Here is a 15,243-nt window from a genome sequence, read left to right as displayed (position 1 = left end):
ATTCCTTACTCACAAAGACCTGGAAACGCAACCAGCATGAAAAACGGATTAGTTTTTAAAAAAGTCATGGTTTGAAGTGGTTTGCTTTGTAGTAGCACTTGATATCGCAAAAAAAAAAAAAAAAGATTTTCTCATAATAGCATAAACAATTAACAAATATCTTTAAGACAAACTTATTCTGAGACATTTTTTCAAATTCAAATTTGTTCAAAATGATCTGCCAACCGAACAAAGCAAATTGAAAGCTTGAAAAAACAGGCCCATAAGTCAATATAGGTGATCTTTAATAATGAAATAGTTGAATATGTTAATATTTAAGATGCTTTCACTTTATGTCGTTGTCAGTTCGAAATAATTTATGTCGTTGTCAGTTCTTAGCAAGTCATATCATCTACTTCGACTTTACTCTCGTACCAGAGAGGCTTAATAAAATGAAAAAAAAAAAAAAAACAGTTCTATAAAAAACTCTTTTTCTTCACAGGAAAGTGAGTTCAGATCCGTGGAACCCGTCCGTTTCGCTAACATTCAGGAAAGAGCTGATATGTTAGCTGCTAAGTTTACAGGGCAGTCCAACAAGTCTGAAAAACCCCAGGTAGACTAATGCAATGATGGATTGATGTTATTTACACACTTAGTAACTGCATGGCTGAAACCATAGCTGTGTTTCTCCACTTCCTATCTGTTAAAACCAACAATTCGAAAACCAAATTCAAACCTGAATTCAGCAGGACAAATTCCTCCTTGAGATCAAGCAACTATAAAGTCCTGACACTAATGGCCTGACAATTTATGCTATAAAGTAGTTATCATCAAGTCACCAGTCAGTAAAATCCACTTTATATACTATACCATATCAGGTACTTCCCTGAAACTTCAGATTTTTATTTGCCTTGATCTCCAGTTTTGTCTTGTTTGAATGAAGCAAGTTCTTGACCATCCATTTTAGTCTACACATTTTTTGTGCTTCATCCAAGTTATCACAGATTGAACTTGAAAACAACAACCGCTTTCCTCTTTCCGCTGTCACCTCTAACCTTTTCCTTCTGTCTCTCTTGTCCTCGTCCAATGGAGCCGATGAAAAAGCCGTCACGTTTCTTTCTTCAGCAGTGGCTTTTGAGCCACGGGTTACACCCCGGTCAGCCGTCCTGCTCCTCTGATTCTCAGCAGGAGGTACAGCATGTCTGCTGTGGCATGAAATCCACCTCTGATGTGCTTTTATAACCTCACAGTGGCTAATTTACAGCCTACAGATTGTAGTTGTTTGTCCATTTTGGTGACGAGGTGTGTGCTTCTGTTCTACAGGACACACAGAGTTTGCGAATGCACTCTGATGAACAGGTGCCTATACACATCCCTAGTATCCAGGAGCGAGCTGAGAGGTTAGCCTCTCTGTTTAAAGACAAGCCTGCTAGACCCAAGGTGACCTCTCCTATGCTGTGTTTTAAACACCATTGAGTGATGCTGCTGTTAAAATGAGATGATGTAGATGGTCCATCTGCAAAGTCACGCTGTGATATGCTTCAAAGCATGGAGTGATGTTACAGAACAGGCTTCCATTGTTCCTCTTCCTGCCTGCCTGAATTATTCTTCACTTTTTCCATGTTCCACTGTTATCTAATGCTTCTCTCTCTCTCTCCCTCTTTGTGTGTGTCCCATGGAGCCTAAGAAAAAGCCCTCGCGCTTTCTTACCGAGCAGTGGCACAGACAGCGAGAGGTATCCACTGATCCTCAGCTCACCTCACTATCCTTGAACCGACAGGTAGCCTGTTGCTAGATCGGCTATGGGGTTCTGTCATTAACTCACTCCCACACACACTTTAACAGAAGAATCAGTTTTTGTTGGTGTGTGCTGAATTATCCTGCACTCATGATGCCTGAATTGGTAAAGAGTGAAGATTACTACTAATGATTTTTTTGTGTGATTGCGACAGACAAGAACTTTAAGAGTTGGCATGCTTTTTTTTTTTTTTTTTGCACAGTTTGCCTCGTCTCGTGTACACATTTGATCAACCAAACAGACCTTTATTTCCTTTTCCTTTTCTTTTTTTTTATACTGCATCCTTTCTCTCTAGCTTTCTCATGTCAATATTTCACACTCTTCATTTGTCTATTATATGTATTTTATTATAGCATTATATAAAGATGTATACAGGTGGCGTGAGCTTGTTGGCTGAGCAAATAGCCAATCAGCTTCAGCCTCAAGAGGACCGCTGGAGCCGTCTTAATGAGAGGGAATTGGTAAGAATTCTGGGTGTTGTACTAATGGCATATGGCACATATGAAAGTACCTGGCTGAGGAAAATAGAAATCGTGACTGACTTTGTCCTGTAACATTACCTTTTTCCCTGTACTAACTGTGCTCTTTCTGTTGCTATGGTAACACATTTAGAAACCTCACCTTTCACTCGTTCTTTCCTCTTGTTTAACCAGTGTTTTTGATGGGTTTATTTTATGTTAAAAACTCACTTCTGAGCAGGAGAACTGATCTGCCATCAGCTTTCCCGTCGATATATGACTACGATATGTGTGTTTTTGTTTCCTGCAGGGTTCCTTGCGGAAAGAATTTCCTCAGAACATCGGAGGCAGCGATGTGTGTTTCTTTTGCCGGAAGCGTGTGTATGTGATGGAGCGACTGAGTGCGGAGGGCAAGTTCTTTCACCGCACCTGCTTTAAGTGCGACTATTGCGGCACAACGCTCAGACTTTCATCATACGCCTTTGATGTGGAAGATGGTACGTCGCCGTAGCTTATATAATACAGATACTGTACATAACCCTAGTATGCAAAGTCCTGTATAAAGCTCTGTGTAAATCAATAATGTCAATGAGGATATGCTTACTAGAGGTTGTATATACTGAAATAAGGAATGAAACACTCTGAGGCATGCTGTTATACAAACATAATCAACAACACTGATTTTTTATTTTTTTCTTAAACAGTACATCACAAAGGGTGTATAGTATTATATACAGAATAGTTTGCCAATTATTAAAATTTTAAATATTACACTGAATGACAGCATGCCTCCTGCTGGTCCAGCAGCAGGGTCCCGGGTTCAGTTCCTAGACAGGGAGCTAACTCAACCACTGAAGAGCTAACTCTCATCGCCGGGCCAAGCTCGGATAAAATGGAAGGGTTGTGTCAGGGCATCCGGCGTAAACCCTGCGTCAAATTTAATATGCAGACCACGTGAACCCCTGTGGCAACCCCGGACATGGTGCAACCGAAAGAACACCACCACCACCACCTTCCAACAACAACAACAGTGAATGACATTTATTGCCACGTTTAACGCTGTGGGCCATCAATGAAATGAGTTTATGCTTGTAATCAGTTATCTAATAGCAGTTATAAATAGTCTTTCCTTAAGATCCAGAGTGGCACAACAAAAAGTGTGTGCAGAAATTGAAAATGGATGGCATCCGTGAACGTGTGGAGGTGCAATGTCACTATTGAACCTTCTGCACCAAACCCCACCCCTCTGCTGAAAGTATGCACTGCTTGTGAATCGATTTTGAAGGAAAAGTTGCAGAGTTTTGCAGCTCTGCGTTGGCTGTAGGCGGAGCCAATTTCCGGGCTTGAAGCCCATGTCCGTATGGTAGATCACAGATTTTTTTTTTCTCCAGAAATGGTTTAAAAATATGTGATTACTACAGTCCTTTTAAACATTGATTACTGCACCTTTAAGTTTCACATTTATTGTCATGTGCAAAAAGAATGTTTAAGCATCTATATGCAATCTTTTAAAATTCTTTCTACAACTCAACACTCCTTCCCAGACAGGATGTAAACAGTGTGTACAGTCATAAAGTGCTATAGCTATAAATTAGGAATCATATATTATAAAAGGTAATGCACACCCAGTACAAGGATATTCAGAGACTGATACTGGAACAAATGATATGATCAGTGATCATGAGAGAAGAAGAAGTATGCAAGGATCTTATGCAATTCGACTTGAAATAAATGCTGCCATTGAAACTGTTACGATGCCGATCACGTGTGATTTAAAGATCATCATCTATACCGTTATCAGGCTCCCAGTTATTCATTTTCTCAGCTTCTCGTTCTCAGCACTCTTTTTTCACTCTGTGGCATAATAAGATTTCCTTTGTCTTCGAAAACAGTGGCGTATTGTTGCCTCAGACAGAGTTCTGATTTTTCTGCATTGACCCTTTCTTCAGAACACACAGTTTAGAGTTTACAGACTTCCCACTTGGCATAGAGCAAGAAGCAAATACACCAGATATATCTGTGTGTAAAATATTACCTCATAAGGAAATATATAGTGTGTTTAGGAACTTTGCTTTAAAATTGCTATACATGCACTGAATGTGTGTGTGTGTGTGTGTGTGTGTGTGTGTGTGTGTGTGTGTGTGTGTGTGTGTGTGTGTGTGTGTGTGTGTGTGTTGTAGGCAAGTTTTACTGTAAGCCGCATTACTGTTACCGGTTGTCTGGGCAGGCTCAGAGGAAGAGACCTGCTCCTCCTCCTGCTGCTCCTCTCCAGCCAAAGGTAAATATCAATGGCTTTTTAATGTGTTGAGATTTTTGTTTACATGCGTATGAATGCAAAATAACATATTCCTAAAAATGTGCCTTTTTTTTTGTTGTTTTCATGGGTCCATTTTTCTGAGACTGCTGATATTTTGGGTCCTATTTATTACTATAAAAGTCATTTTTCCAGTCTTTCCTTTCATTTTCTCACTCCGACAGTGCTGGTCAGATAGTGATCTCATGCAGCAAACCTGACACCGTGACTCTGTCACGTTCAATCTAGAAATTATTTGCGGGTGACAACGATGTGGAAAACTTTAGCTGCAGAGTCTGTGAGCTAGCAAGCTGACTTGGCTTATGTTAATGTTAACAAAATGCTTTGGACGTGATTTGGATATTTTGACCTGATTGGTTAGAGTTAAATAACTTGCTAAGAATGTCTACATAAATCATATCTCTGATACTGCAAGTCCATATATGTACTTATAACAAAGGCTAGCAGCTTTACTAGCAGTTGAGTTATTAGGGATGGCAGGAGAACTGATGATATGCCAAGACCAATTTTAGTGAGATTCCCAGGAGTGGAACAGAACTGATGAATAATAATGTTTGATTCAGTCATCACACGTAACGTTTTAACACAACGAAAATGGCCGCTTTTGCATTTAGCCAAGCATGACATGGCTTCATGAAGAGAGAGACTTTTTTTAATTTGCTGTAACAGGTTGATTTATCACTGGAAGTACAGGACATGAGGTGGGAATATATCTTGAAAGGAAGACTATTCCATCAAAGGGCATCAACTGTGCAATTCTTTACACCTAAGGGCAAGTTGGATTAGCCAGTTCACCCAGCGGCATGTTTTTGGGAGAACACACGGATGTGAAACTCCACAGAAAGAGTAACCTCTAGTTCATCAAGGAGCTGGAGATGGAAGGATATAAATCTGCCCACTGTTTCGACCTGTAACCCATGATGGCAATCTTTCCCATTATTTGTCAGGAGTAGAGCTGTATAGTTCTGTCCCAAATAACATACTGTACACTATACACTATCTACACATTATATACTCTGCTCTCTAGTGTATGAATTTTAGCAGCATCTCAAAACATTTTTTTTTGTCCTAACCGACAAATGATGTCAAACACGCGTAATGTTTCACACTTTGTCTTGCTGTAATGTTCAGTGTGAGTATATGACTCACACTACGCTACAAAATAGAGTAGAATAGTATATGATTTGGGACACACTTCCTGTATTCTGCCTTGTTTTCATGTCTAAGCTTTACATCATGAACATCATCTTAAATTAATGACGCTTTTGAATGAACCACTGTAGTATGTACTCTCTGTGTTTTCACTTCAATGTTGTTTCAGCCCAGAGTTATTTTCCTCTCTTTTCCTTTAGGAATCCCAGGCACCAGTGATACCCCCAGCCAGCGTAGATGCCCCTGGGCTTCCATGTCCGGTGGAGCGTGGGCCCTCAGGTACCCGCCTTTCCTCTCTTGCCGCTGTCCTGTGCCGCTTTCCCAGGGTGGGGGGCTCTGTGCGCTCACTGCGTCGCACCGTGTCCTGGACTGGCCATCAGATGGCACACTGTCCCTTAGCCTTCCTCTTCACTTATTGCCTCTACCTGTTCTCCTGCCTCACTCTCAACCTGCTGCTCGATATCTTCTAGCATGCATTCTTCTTTACCCTTATTCCCAGGCCTCTGGATGAGCTCTGAAACCCTGCACTACAGAGATCAGATGATTTATCTGGGCGTATTCTGAAGAGGCAGCTTTGTTTAATTAGATTTCATCTAATTCGGTGGTGTGCATGCGTGTGTGCGTGTAATTTCGAATGCTAAAACAATGCACAATATCTGAACATATTTGGTTAAAGTTATTATAAACTGTACTGTTGCTTGTTACTAGGATTTTTCCATAAGAGTACAATTTTCTTTTTTAACTTTAGTAGTAACTTTTAAAGTTCTTAATTCTATTTTAAATGTACACAACTTATTAAAAGTACAGTTTAGTAACTTTTTTTTCCAGCTAGTGTTTTTTAAGGATATATAAATAAGGATTTAAGTACAAGTGAAACATGATTGATCACATTAGCAACATAGAGTATATTAATAGAAACTGAGTGATGACCAGCTTTATTTTTTGCATGCATGGTCGCATTTTACAGATCAATTATTTTAGAGAACTATTATGTGATTGTGGCCTGTTATAGATCTTTTAGTTGCTGTAACATTTCTACTTTAAACCTCTTTCTAGAGTCTGTGTGATTAGTGCCTGTGGTTCTGTACCTATACCTGTAATTAGTGTATTACTGCAGCTGTGTGATGTGTGTGTGTGTGTGTGTGTGTGTGTGTGTGTGTGTGTGTGTGTGTGTGTGTGTGTGTGTGTGTGTGAGACTCAATCACTCTGTAAGCTTTACCTTTCCCCAGTCCTATCAGAGCAGCTGCATCTGTGCCTGCTTTTGACCAGCAACCACAACTGGTCATGCTTTTTATCCTGTTTGTATGTGTGTGAGGTGAGCGTGTGTGAGGTGAGAGTATGTGGTGAGTGTGTGTGTGAGGTGAGCGTGTGTGAGGTGAAAGTATGTGGTGAGTGAGCGCGTGTGTGAGGTGAGCGCGTGTGTGAGGTGAGCGTGTGTGTGAGGTGAGCGTGTGTGTGAGGTGAGCGTGTGTGAGGTAAGAGTATGTGGTGTGCATGTGAGGTGAGCGTGTGTGAGGTAAGAGTATGTGGTGTGTGTGTGAGGTGAGCATGTGTGCATTTCTGCTCCCTTCCTGCATTCTTAACCCATAGTTTTTCTTTTTTCATCTTCTGTAGGACTTGGAATTTTAAGGAAAACACAAAAAATAACCCTATAACTTATTAGAAATAATATAAAATTTAAAAATTAAAAAAACATTTTTAATCATTTTTAAAATTCAATTATTTTGTATTTTAGCTATTATGTAAATAACATTCAGACCCAGAGTAAGTGTATTAGTAGTCTGTCGTATTCTGTGCCTTATGCACTACATATTTACTAGATGAATTTTAAATATAATATATCGGTTCTTACATTTTTAAAAGCCTCAAACACAGGTCTAGTGTAGTAACATTTCGACTGCTGCTTTCAGATATCTTCAAATCTCATTATATTATGATCCAGATCATAAGCACAAAAATCATGCTCGCTCACCAGCATGTTCACCTTTCATTTCTTTTCCTGCATAATTAATATTAATTATATAATTCATTATATGCATTTGAAGCTAAGGGGCAGTCATGTATTTGTTTATTCCTATTCCTTGCCCCATGGAGCAGGAAGGTCATGTTATTATTCATCATAAAAAACTCTCAGCCACTGATCCTTCATCATGAATCATTGCTTTGTAGGATGGGTAAAAGGCAAGGTAGCTGAAATCTTGTAACAAATATGTCATATATTTTATAATATTATTAATATATGCTATTATATGGTGCAGGCTAATAAATCACAAACCGTGTGTTTTAAAACTTTGAGCTTGTGTTTGTCTTTTTCTCTTTAATAAAATATTTCGATGACTAATAAGACAATGCTGATTTGAAAAAAATTATGCAGAATGAACACAACGTCAATTAGAAATATACAAACAAACAAAAAAAAAACTTTAAATCTGATCATTTAAATATCTGGTATTATTGATATTACATTATCGTCAGAGACCCCAATCCCTCCTGAGTGTCCATGTGTCCTTCCTATAACTTCCTCTCCCTCGCTGTCCCCTGCAGCTCCCGAGGTGAACGGCGTGTCTGAGCCCAGTGTGGCAAAGCGTCCTAAAGGAACTCCTGAGCGCATTGAGCTGGAGAACTACCGTCTGTCCATGCAGAGAGAAGAGGAGCTCGAGGAGGTGCCTGAGGAGACGCTGGCCGAGCACAACCTCAGCAGTGTGCTGGATAAAGGCACGGACGTGGACGAGGGCTCCAGGTGAGCGCTCGATAATATCTATTTAGTTAACATTTGATTTGATTTTAAATAGTGTTTTTTATTATGGTAGTTAATAGCAGTGTAACAAATATGCTTAGGTCCAAATGAGAAAAAAACAACAGCAGTGGTATTTAATCATCTGAGTGTTTGATTTTGATCGTAATAAAGGTCTAGGTTCTGTCTAAAATGGTTGACCAAATGACCAAATACATGATAAGCATTAATGTATATTTTTTTTATATTTTTGGCAAAAGCAAATATGCCAGATAAGTTGCCGTCAACTGAGAACACACTCTCTTCTCGCTCTGCAGTAGCTCAGAGTCTGACATGGAGGATGAGGGAGAGGAGCTGGAGCCCCCGGCGCCCTCTGACCTCGGAGGGGTGCCGTGGAAAGAGGCCGTGCAGCTGCACGCAAAACTGAAGGCTGGCAGTGATGCTGGGGCGAGCAGGAAGGATGGAGAAATGGAGGAAGAGGATGAAGAAGAGGAGGAAGAGGATGATGAAGAGGAGGAGGAAGAAGAAGAGGATGAAGAGGAAGAATCAAGTGATGGTAATTCATTTTACAGATTTGTATATACTCTAGAACAGTAGGCAGGTTTGGGGATTAACTGCTAGTTGTTCATTACACAAGGTCAAAAATTTCAATAAAAAAAAAGCTGCTGAAATGTTTAAGGGGCATGAGTGAGGGCAAATCAAGAGCCATGGTGAGATTGTGTTGTTTATGTGGTAAATCTTCTCCCACTTCTTTGTTCATTTCATATTTCCTTTGTATGTCTGTCCTTGTCAATATAGAAAATAAGCTGATTTTACTGTTGTGTAAACAGATGAGGAACAATTGTAAAATAGCGACATTTATTTTGTGGCGAGAAACAATATTGGTGCAAAAATCATTTTGTGGTGCAGGTGGTCCCATCTCAAAAGGCTGTGTCTTCACTGACTTCACTTTATGGTCAGGCATCCACAATCATTAAGCCACCTAAGTGTACAGTAGGAAACAAAACCACTATTTAACCATGTGAAGGTCTTTCCCTGACCGGCGCAACATATCACACAGCTCCATTAAAGCTGTTATCTTGTTATATCATAACATTTCCTGTAGATGCAGCCTACATGCTTTCTCCAAACAACATTTCAGTGTGTCTCTGATTTTATTGAGAGACCAAATATCATCCATTTGCCCTGAAAGTGTAACAGAAGGGAAGCTAAGGATCTGATCATACTGTCTGTCACATTGTCTGTTACCCTGTTCTGTGGAAACACCACTTATCCCTCTTTCCTCTCCCTCTTAATCCCCTGTCTGTGTTTGTGCGTGTGAATGTCTTGTTACCCTCTCTGTGTGTTTGGTTCACATGTATATTTCACCACTGTGTGTGTATGCGTGATTGTGATTGTGTGTGTTGGGGTAACTGTGTGGGCTAGCAGAGGGGGAATATTACCCTTGGGAAAGGGAGCTCCAGTCAGGTCTATGGCTGGAGAACCTGAACGATGAAGAGGATACGGGTACATTTAAAGGTATATCTGCCTGTGGATGCGTTTGAACAAATACACACGCACGCACACACCTGTAACAAAATCATTGCCTGGAGAAAACCCACCTTGTAACCTACCTCTGTTCGTTCCTCGGGTTTTGTCACGAGAATTGGTCTTTTGTTCTAAGTGTTTTTTCTCTCGCTGAATACTAACAGCACATTGTCCAAATATGGTCAAATTGAACTTAACAGGTTTTTTTTCTTCAATTTCATACAGTACAAATTCTCTATTAAAAATGAAGCAGAGAAATAAAAGCTCTTTTCTATTAAGCTTTTAACCTGTGCTGTGTTTAGCCAAAGAATGCAATTATCAAACTTTCTGGTTTTATTTTTTTTTATTTCCTAACAATTCAGTATTTTATTTAAGCATGCCTGCAATGCCAAGGTCCAGATATTTTTGTTTTTTGATATACTAATATAAATAATATACTATTTCTATGTGACGTTTGAATGCAGTTTTGAGTGAGTGTGTTCTCATCATTACTTTGATCGGTCCAAAGGTTAATCTGCATACACCAAGGCTCCAGAGTAACTTTCAGAATCAGAACCGAGTGTCTTGTCTCTATATTTAATCCTGTTTTTTTTTAAATATCGGTTTAATATTAAGTTCCAACATTATTTTGATTGTCCTCTCAGTGTTAGTCTGGAGCCTTTAGTATTAATGCATGCTTGTACCTTGTTTCTGAAGCTACATTATTACAAACTGTTCTCTAAAGTCTCCTGTTCCTTCTCTTTTCCTCTCCATTATTTCCATCTGTCCTTCCTGATCCTGTGTTTGTTAATACTTATGTTGGACACGATCCTCTGTGTTGGACATCCTCTTTGACGTTCTCCTCCTCCTCCTCTTTTTTCGTTATCACACTTCCCACATGAAATTTCAAATCATGACAACCAATAGCCAGAAATCTGCGAATTCAACAAACTCTGCAGCTGATGGACCCTATGGAGGGAGAAAAAGAGGAGCGCTCAGATTCGGGCTCTATTCCTTCATTCCTCACGCAGAACACGCAGCCTGTCTCCTGCACAGGTAACCCAGTCTGGAGGAGCGCCTGGCTGCTAGGACTCGTGCGGTGCCGCATTATTGTTTTTAAATGTGTGCATATGAGAAACGCTGTGTCTCTTCTCATCATCCACACCGCTTCTGAACAGTGATGCTCTGCATATATATATTTTTTTTCTTTCAGATTTTTTTGTTTCATGGATGTCATTATAATGATATGCTTTGCATCCATAACCCTCCCTGATCTCACTCCAGCGGATGTTATTTGTCGCGGTACATCCGATACACGTGCCATTTTTCTCCTTGTCCCAGTTTTTATCATTCTTTTCTTGTGTTGTTCATATGTTCTGTTTTTCATGTGCCTTTTCATTTGATTGTTTTAGTCCCCACCCACAAATCAGTGCGGCACGAGGCTGTCAGGGCCTGGCTGGACTCCATGTCTGGAGGTAGTGCCAAAAACAAAGCAGCAGCTCTCGTGCTGTACCACACTGTATACATGCACGCAGCAGAGCACAGCATGTGACACAGGTGTATTCACACCCAAGTTGAATACACTAGCTGCATGACGACGCTCTCTTTTAACTCTGCATGCAGATATCATTTGGCAGGGTCTTTTTTTTTTTAACCAGATAACTTGCTGTCCAGTAGCTATCCTCTGCTGCTTACTGACCTACATTTTGACTCCGTTATCTATTATACTGGGGTTTTTGTTTCAGAGTTCAGAAAATAATTTGGTGGACCTTAAATATTTCCATTGTCTTAAGTCAAAAAAGATATAGCAGTCAGTGTTTGCAGGATTTCTACAACTCTTTTGAATCTTTACGAAATCGTACTGTCATCCTCTTATTGGTAACAACGTTTTAAAAATGTGTTTTTAAAAAAAAAACATTTTATAGATTTCGTTTTTCAGACTGATCTTAAAATATACAGTATGTGATATTTTATCACCCTCCAAAGTTTTCGTTAAAACTCACTAGTTGCAGAAACTGAGCCATATCCTTTTGTGTAAATGGATATCAGCATGTGCAAAAAGCTAAGCACTAATCACTGTGGCATGGTTGACCTTCTTCTTCTTATCATTATTATTATTATGTTTCACATAGATTTTATTTGAAAGTTGTGCATGCCTAACAGTTTTTTATTTCCAGTACCATCTAAATTCATGTCTTTACATTCATCCTAACAGGCCTTTGAGCTGGTGGCTGTTTTACTCTTATCTAACGCAACCTCATAACCTCATACTGTACCTCCTTTTCCCTCTGGCTCAGAGCCCAGTGTCGATGATGAGGAAAAGCTTGAGGCTGAAGCAGGAAGCCCAGACATTGAACCTGGCACCGAGCTGGATGAAGGTTTGTCCACACTAATGATGCCATGCATCTGTGATCGTTATGCCTATGTGTTATATAACGCACATGCATCAAGAGTGACAACAGTTAAATGTTATTGTGCCTTAGACGACATCCCTTCAGATGCAGAAGCTGAAGCCCGTTCGCAGCATGTTGAAGATCCTGAGCTTCTTCCTGTAGACCCTGAGAAGCCAGAGATCCTAGAGCAAGTTTCAAGAATTGGTATGCTTTGGTGTAAACTTGGAACAGTATGCTATTTGATGTGATTGTAGTGCATAAATATTTATATGAATATCCTCCTTAACTCCAAAGTTAAAAGACACCCTTGATCTCGATTTGCTTTATTCTCTCAGAGCGTAAAGAACGGGTGTCTGTAAGTCCAAAGGAAATCATTGTAGATGTCATTCTCACTAAAATCCCAAAACCAAGTACACCTACTGAAGAGGTACCAGCATTTTCTGTGGTTTAACCTTTTACCTAGTTCTCAAGGATGCCTTATATTTTAATTGGTTTATCTACATTTCTACCTCCAGATTAAAGACAAGTTGAGTCCAGTGCTGATTAAATCTCCAGGCACACGCTTTTTTCCTGAGCCCTTTTTGCCTGATCAAGCAAAAGAGGTTAAGACGCCAAATACTCCTGTTGCGGTGACATCTCCAATCTGCTCCCAACCATTTTCCCTTCCAGATACAGTTACACCCAAATCTCCTGTCCAGGTTGAGTCTTGTGCCTGCTCACCTTCAGCCAACCCTTTATCCCCAATTTGTGCTCAGCCCCTACCATGCCAGGAGCCCTCCTCACCGCTCTCTTCAGGCTCTCCAGTGAGGACTCAACCCGTCCCTGCAGTAACATCCACTCCTCTGACGAAACCTGCCTCAGAGAGGACAACCACAGCATCTCTGAATCTAAAGGATTCGACAGTGGAGACGCCAGACAAAAAGACAGACATCATTGAAGAGTTCTGGATGAAGAGTGCTGAAATCAGGAGGAGCTTAGGGCTCACCCCACTGGACAGGAGCAAAGTTGTAGAGAAGAGCATTATTAAAACCCCTACTTCAGAACCTGTACTGTCTAAACCCCAGATCTCTGAGGCCATACCGGAGAAGCCAGCATTCACAAGTCGCACGATCATTCACAGACTCAATATTACTGTTGAGGGTCAGGTTATCTCTCCTGTAGAACCCAAGAGTAGTAGCTCAGAGAGAAAGGATCTAAGCAGTAGCTCGGGTCTGGGCTTGAACGATAGCAACACGACTAGTCAGACGCCTACCTGTGACAGCATTAACAACTCTGATTCAACCATGCTCACGCCTCCTTCCAGTCCTCCACCACCTCCACCAAATGAGGAGCCAGCAACTCTAAGAAAAAAGAAGTCTCAAGTGTCTTGGGAGACGCTATCTTCACCCAGTGAGAAACCTGAAGTGGAGAAGGCACCCGCCAAAGCTAAAACTCCTACTAGTCCAAAGCAGAATAAATTTGTGACGGTTCCAGTAGCTACTCCCAGAACCAATCCCCCAGTGGTGATGAGGACAAAGGAGCCCAATAAACCACGGCGAGAAGAAGTGAGGAAGTCCTTTGCAGAATGTGTAGATGAGATTCCATTTGCTGATGATGTGGAGGATACGTACGATGATCGTACCCCTGACACAAGCATGCAGGATAGGTTTTACACTCCACCCACCAGCAGAGTGAACAGGGACAAGCCTCCCCTCCATCTCGCTTTGGCAGTGGAGAATGGAAAACCAAACGTTCACGGAGGTCTCGTGTCCCGATCGGCGAAAGTTCCCCAGCACTTTTCTTCTGAAGCCAAGGAAATCGCAGAAGAGCGCATGAGAGAGAGGGAGAAATCGGTGAAAAGTCAAGCTCTTAAAGATGCTATGGCGAAGCAAATTAATAAAATGAAAGAGGCTGAGTCAAGCAAGGGGGCTGTGGCCAAAGTGGCCTGGAATGTTTCCGATGTAGCCGTTAAAAACAAGAAGCGCTCAGGTTCTCCAAAGTCTTCAGCTGTGAAGGCCTTGGAGAGCAAAAAACAAGCAGAAGTGCTTCCCGACCGATCCGTTAATAATCCTTTAAATAAGAGCGTGGACAGTTCTGTCACCTCGTCTGAGAGCTCCACAGGAGGCAAGAGTAAAAAACGTAGCTCCCTTTTCTCACCACGTAAGAACAAGAAGGAGAAGAAGGCCAAAAATGAAAGCAGACATTCTAGTACCGAAGAGACCCCACCCAAACATAAGTCCTTGTGGAAAGCTGTATTTTCCGGTTACAAGAAGGACAAAAAGAAGAAAGATGACAAGTCTTGTCCGAGCACACCTTCTAGTTCCACAACAGTGGACTCAGGAAAGAAGAAAGGATTGTCAGCAGCAAGGTCCTCAGGTGATCTGATTAAACCAAATGGGATTTTGAAGGGATTAAACCAAACCTTCCAATATGCTATTTTTTTTAAAAAAATGATGTAAATGGAATTCTGTTACTTTTTGTGTCCCATCAGATTTGCATTTGAGAAGAAACCTCAGCTTTTCTGAGGACTCAGATCTGTCCTGTGATGATGTTCTGGAAAGATCTTCTCAAAAGTCCAAGATGGATGTAAGTCGATGTAACGTTGCTTGTTTTTCTCTCATCGATTCAATACCTTGTTTTGTTTGATTCAGTATTTTGTAAAATAGTCTTTCATGGTACTTGGCACATGGACTTGTTTGAGCTAGTATCTAATCTGAGCAAAATTGCATGGCAGAAGGAGAGAAAAGAAATAAAGGAAGCATCAAAAGGAAAAAGCAAAGCAAAAAGAGGAACGGAAAAGAAAGGGACAAGGCAAAGACATACAAAAAAGGATACGAAATAAGGATCAAAAAGATGCTTGTAGTGAAAATAGAGAAAGATATGGCACAAGGTAAAGAAGATGAGGTATTTCTAACGGAAGCACAAACTGC

At 40.7% G+C, this 15,243-nt stretch overlaps 1 protein-coding gene across 16 annotated transcripts in view; it reads left to right on the top strand.

The window, feature by feature from the left end:
- mical3a (microtubule associated monooxygenase, calponin and LIM domain containing 3a) overlaps positions 1-15,243 on the top strand; it is an 89,818-nt gene that overhangs the window by 60,792 nt on the left and 13,783 nt on the right. For 6 of the 16 annotated variants that reach the window (XM_047822377.1, XM_047822374.1, XM_047822375.1 and 3 more), the window contains exons 22-39: positions 482-592; positions 1,072-1,170; positions 1,303-1,419; positions 1,661-1,759; positions 2,131-2,238; positions 2,546-2,732; positions 4,416-4,513; positions 5,902-5,980; positions 8,246-8,441; positions 8,753-8,991; positions 9,861-9,953; positions 10,869-10,997; positions 11,354-11,416; positions 12,239-12,319; positions 12,425-12,538; positions 12,670-12,761; positions 12,850-14,689; positions 14,805-14,899. In XM_047822377.1, the coding sequence (XP_047678333.1) occupies positions 482-592; positions 1,072-1,170; positions 1,303-1,419; positions 1,661-1,759; positions 2,131-2,238; positions 2,546-2,732; positions 4,416-4,513; positions 5,902-5,980; positions 8,246-8,441; positions 8,753-8,991; positions 9,861-9,953; positions 10,869-10,997; positions 11,354-11,416; positions 12,239-12,319; positions 12,425-12,538; positions 12,670-12,761; positions 12,850-14,689; positions 14,805-14,899 (3,840 nt within the window). The remainder of the gene's footprint in view (positions 1-481; positions 593-1,071; positions 1,171-1,302; positions 1,420-1,660; positions 1,760-2,130; positions 2,239-2,545; positions 2,733-4,415; positions 4,514-5,901; positions 5,981-8,245; positions 8,442-8,752; positions 8,992-9,860; positions 9,954-10,868; positions 10,998-11,353; positions 11,417-12,238; positions 12,320-12,424; positions 12,539-12,669; positions 12,762-12,849; positions 14,690-14,804; positions 14,900-15,243) is intronic. The other 10 variants (XM_047822381.1, XM_047822380.1, XM_047822379.1 and 7 more) reach the window with 4 other exon arrangements.

The sequence above is a fragment of the Tachysurus fulvidraco genome, chromosome 13, assembly GCF_022655615.1.
Source record: "Tachysurus fulvidraco isolate hzauxx_2018 chromosome 13, HZAU_PFXX_2.0, whole genome shotgun sequence".
NCBI classification, from domain to species: domain Eukaryota; kingdom Metazoa; phylum Chordata; class Actinopteri; order Siluriformes; family Bagridae; genus Tachysurus; species Tachysurus fulvidraco.
The sequence above is the reverse complement of the archived record's forward strand: the minus strand, read 5'-3'. Positions and strand labels throughout refer to the sequence as shown.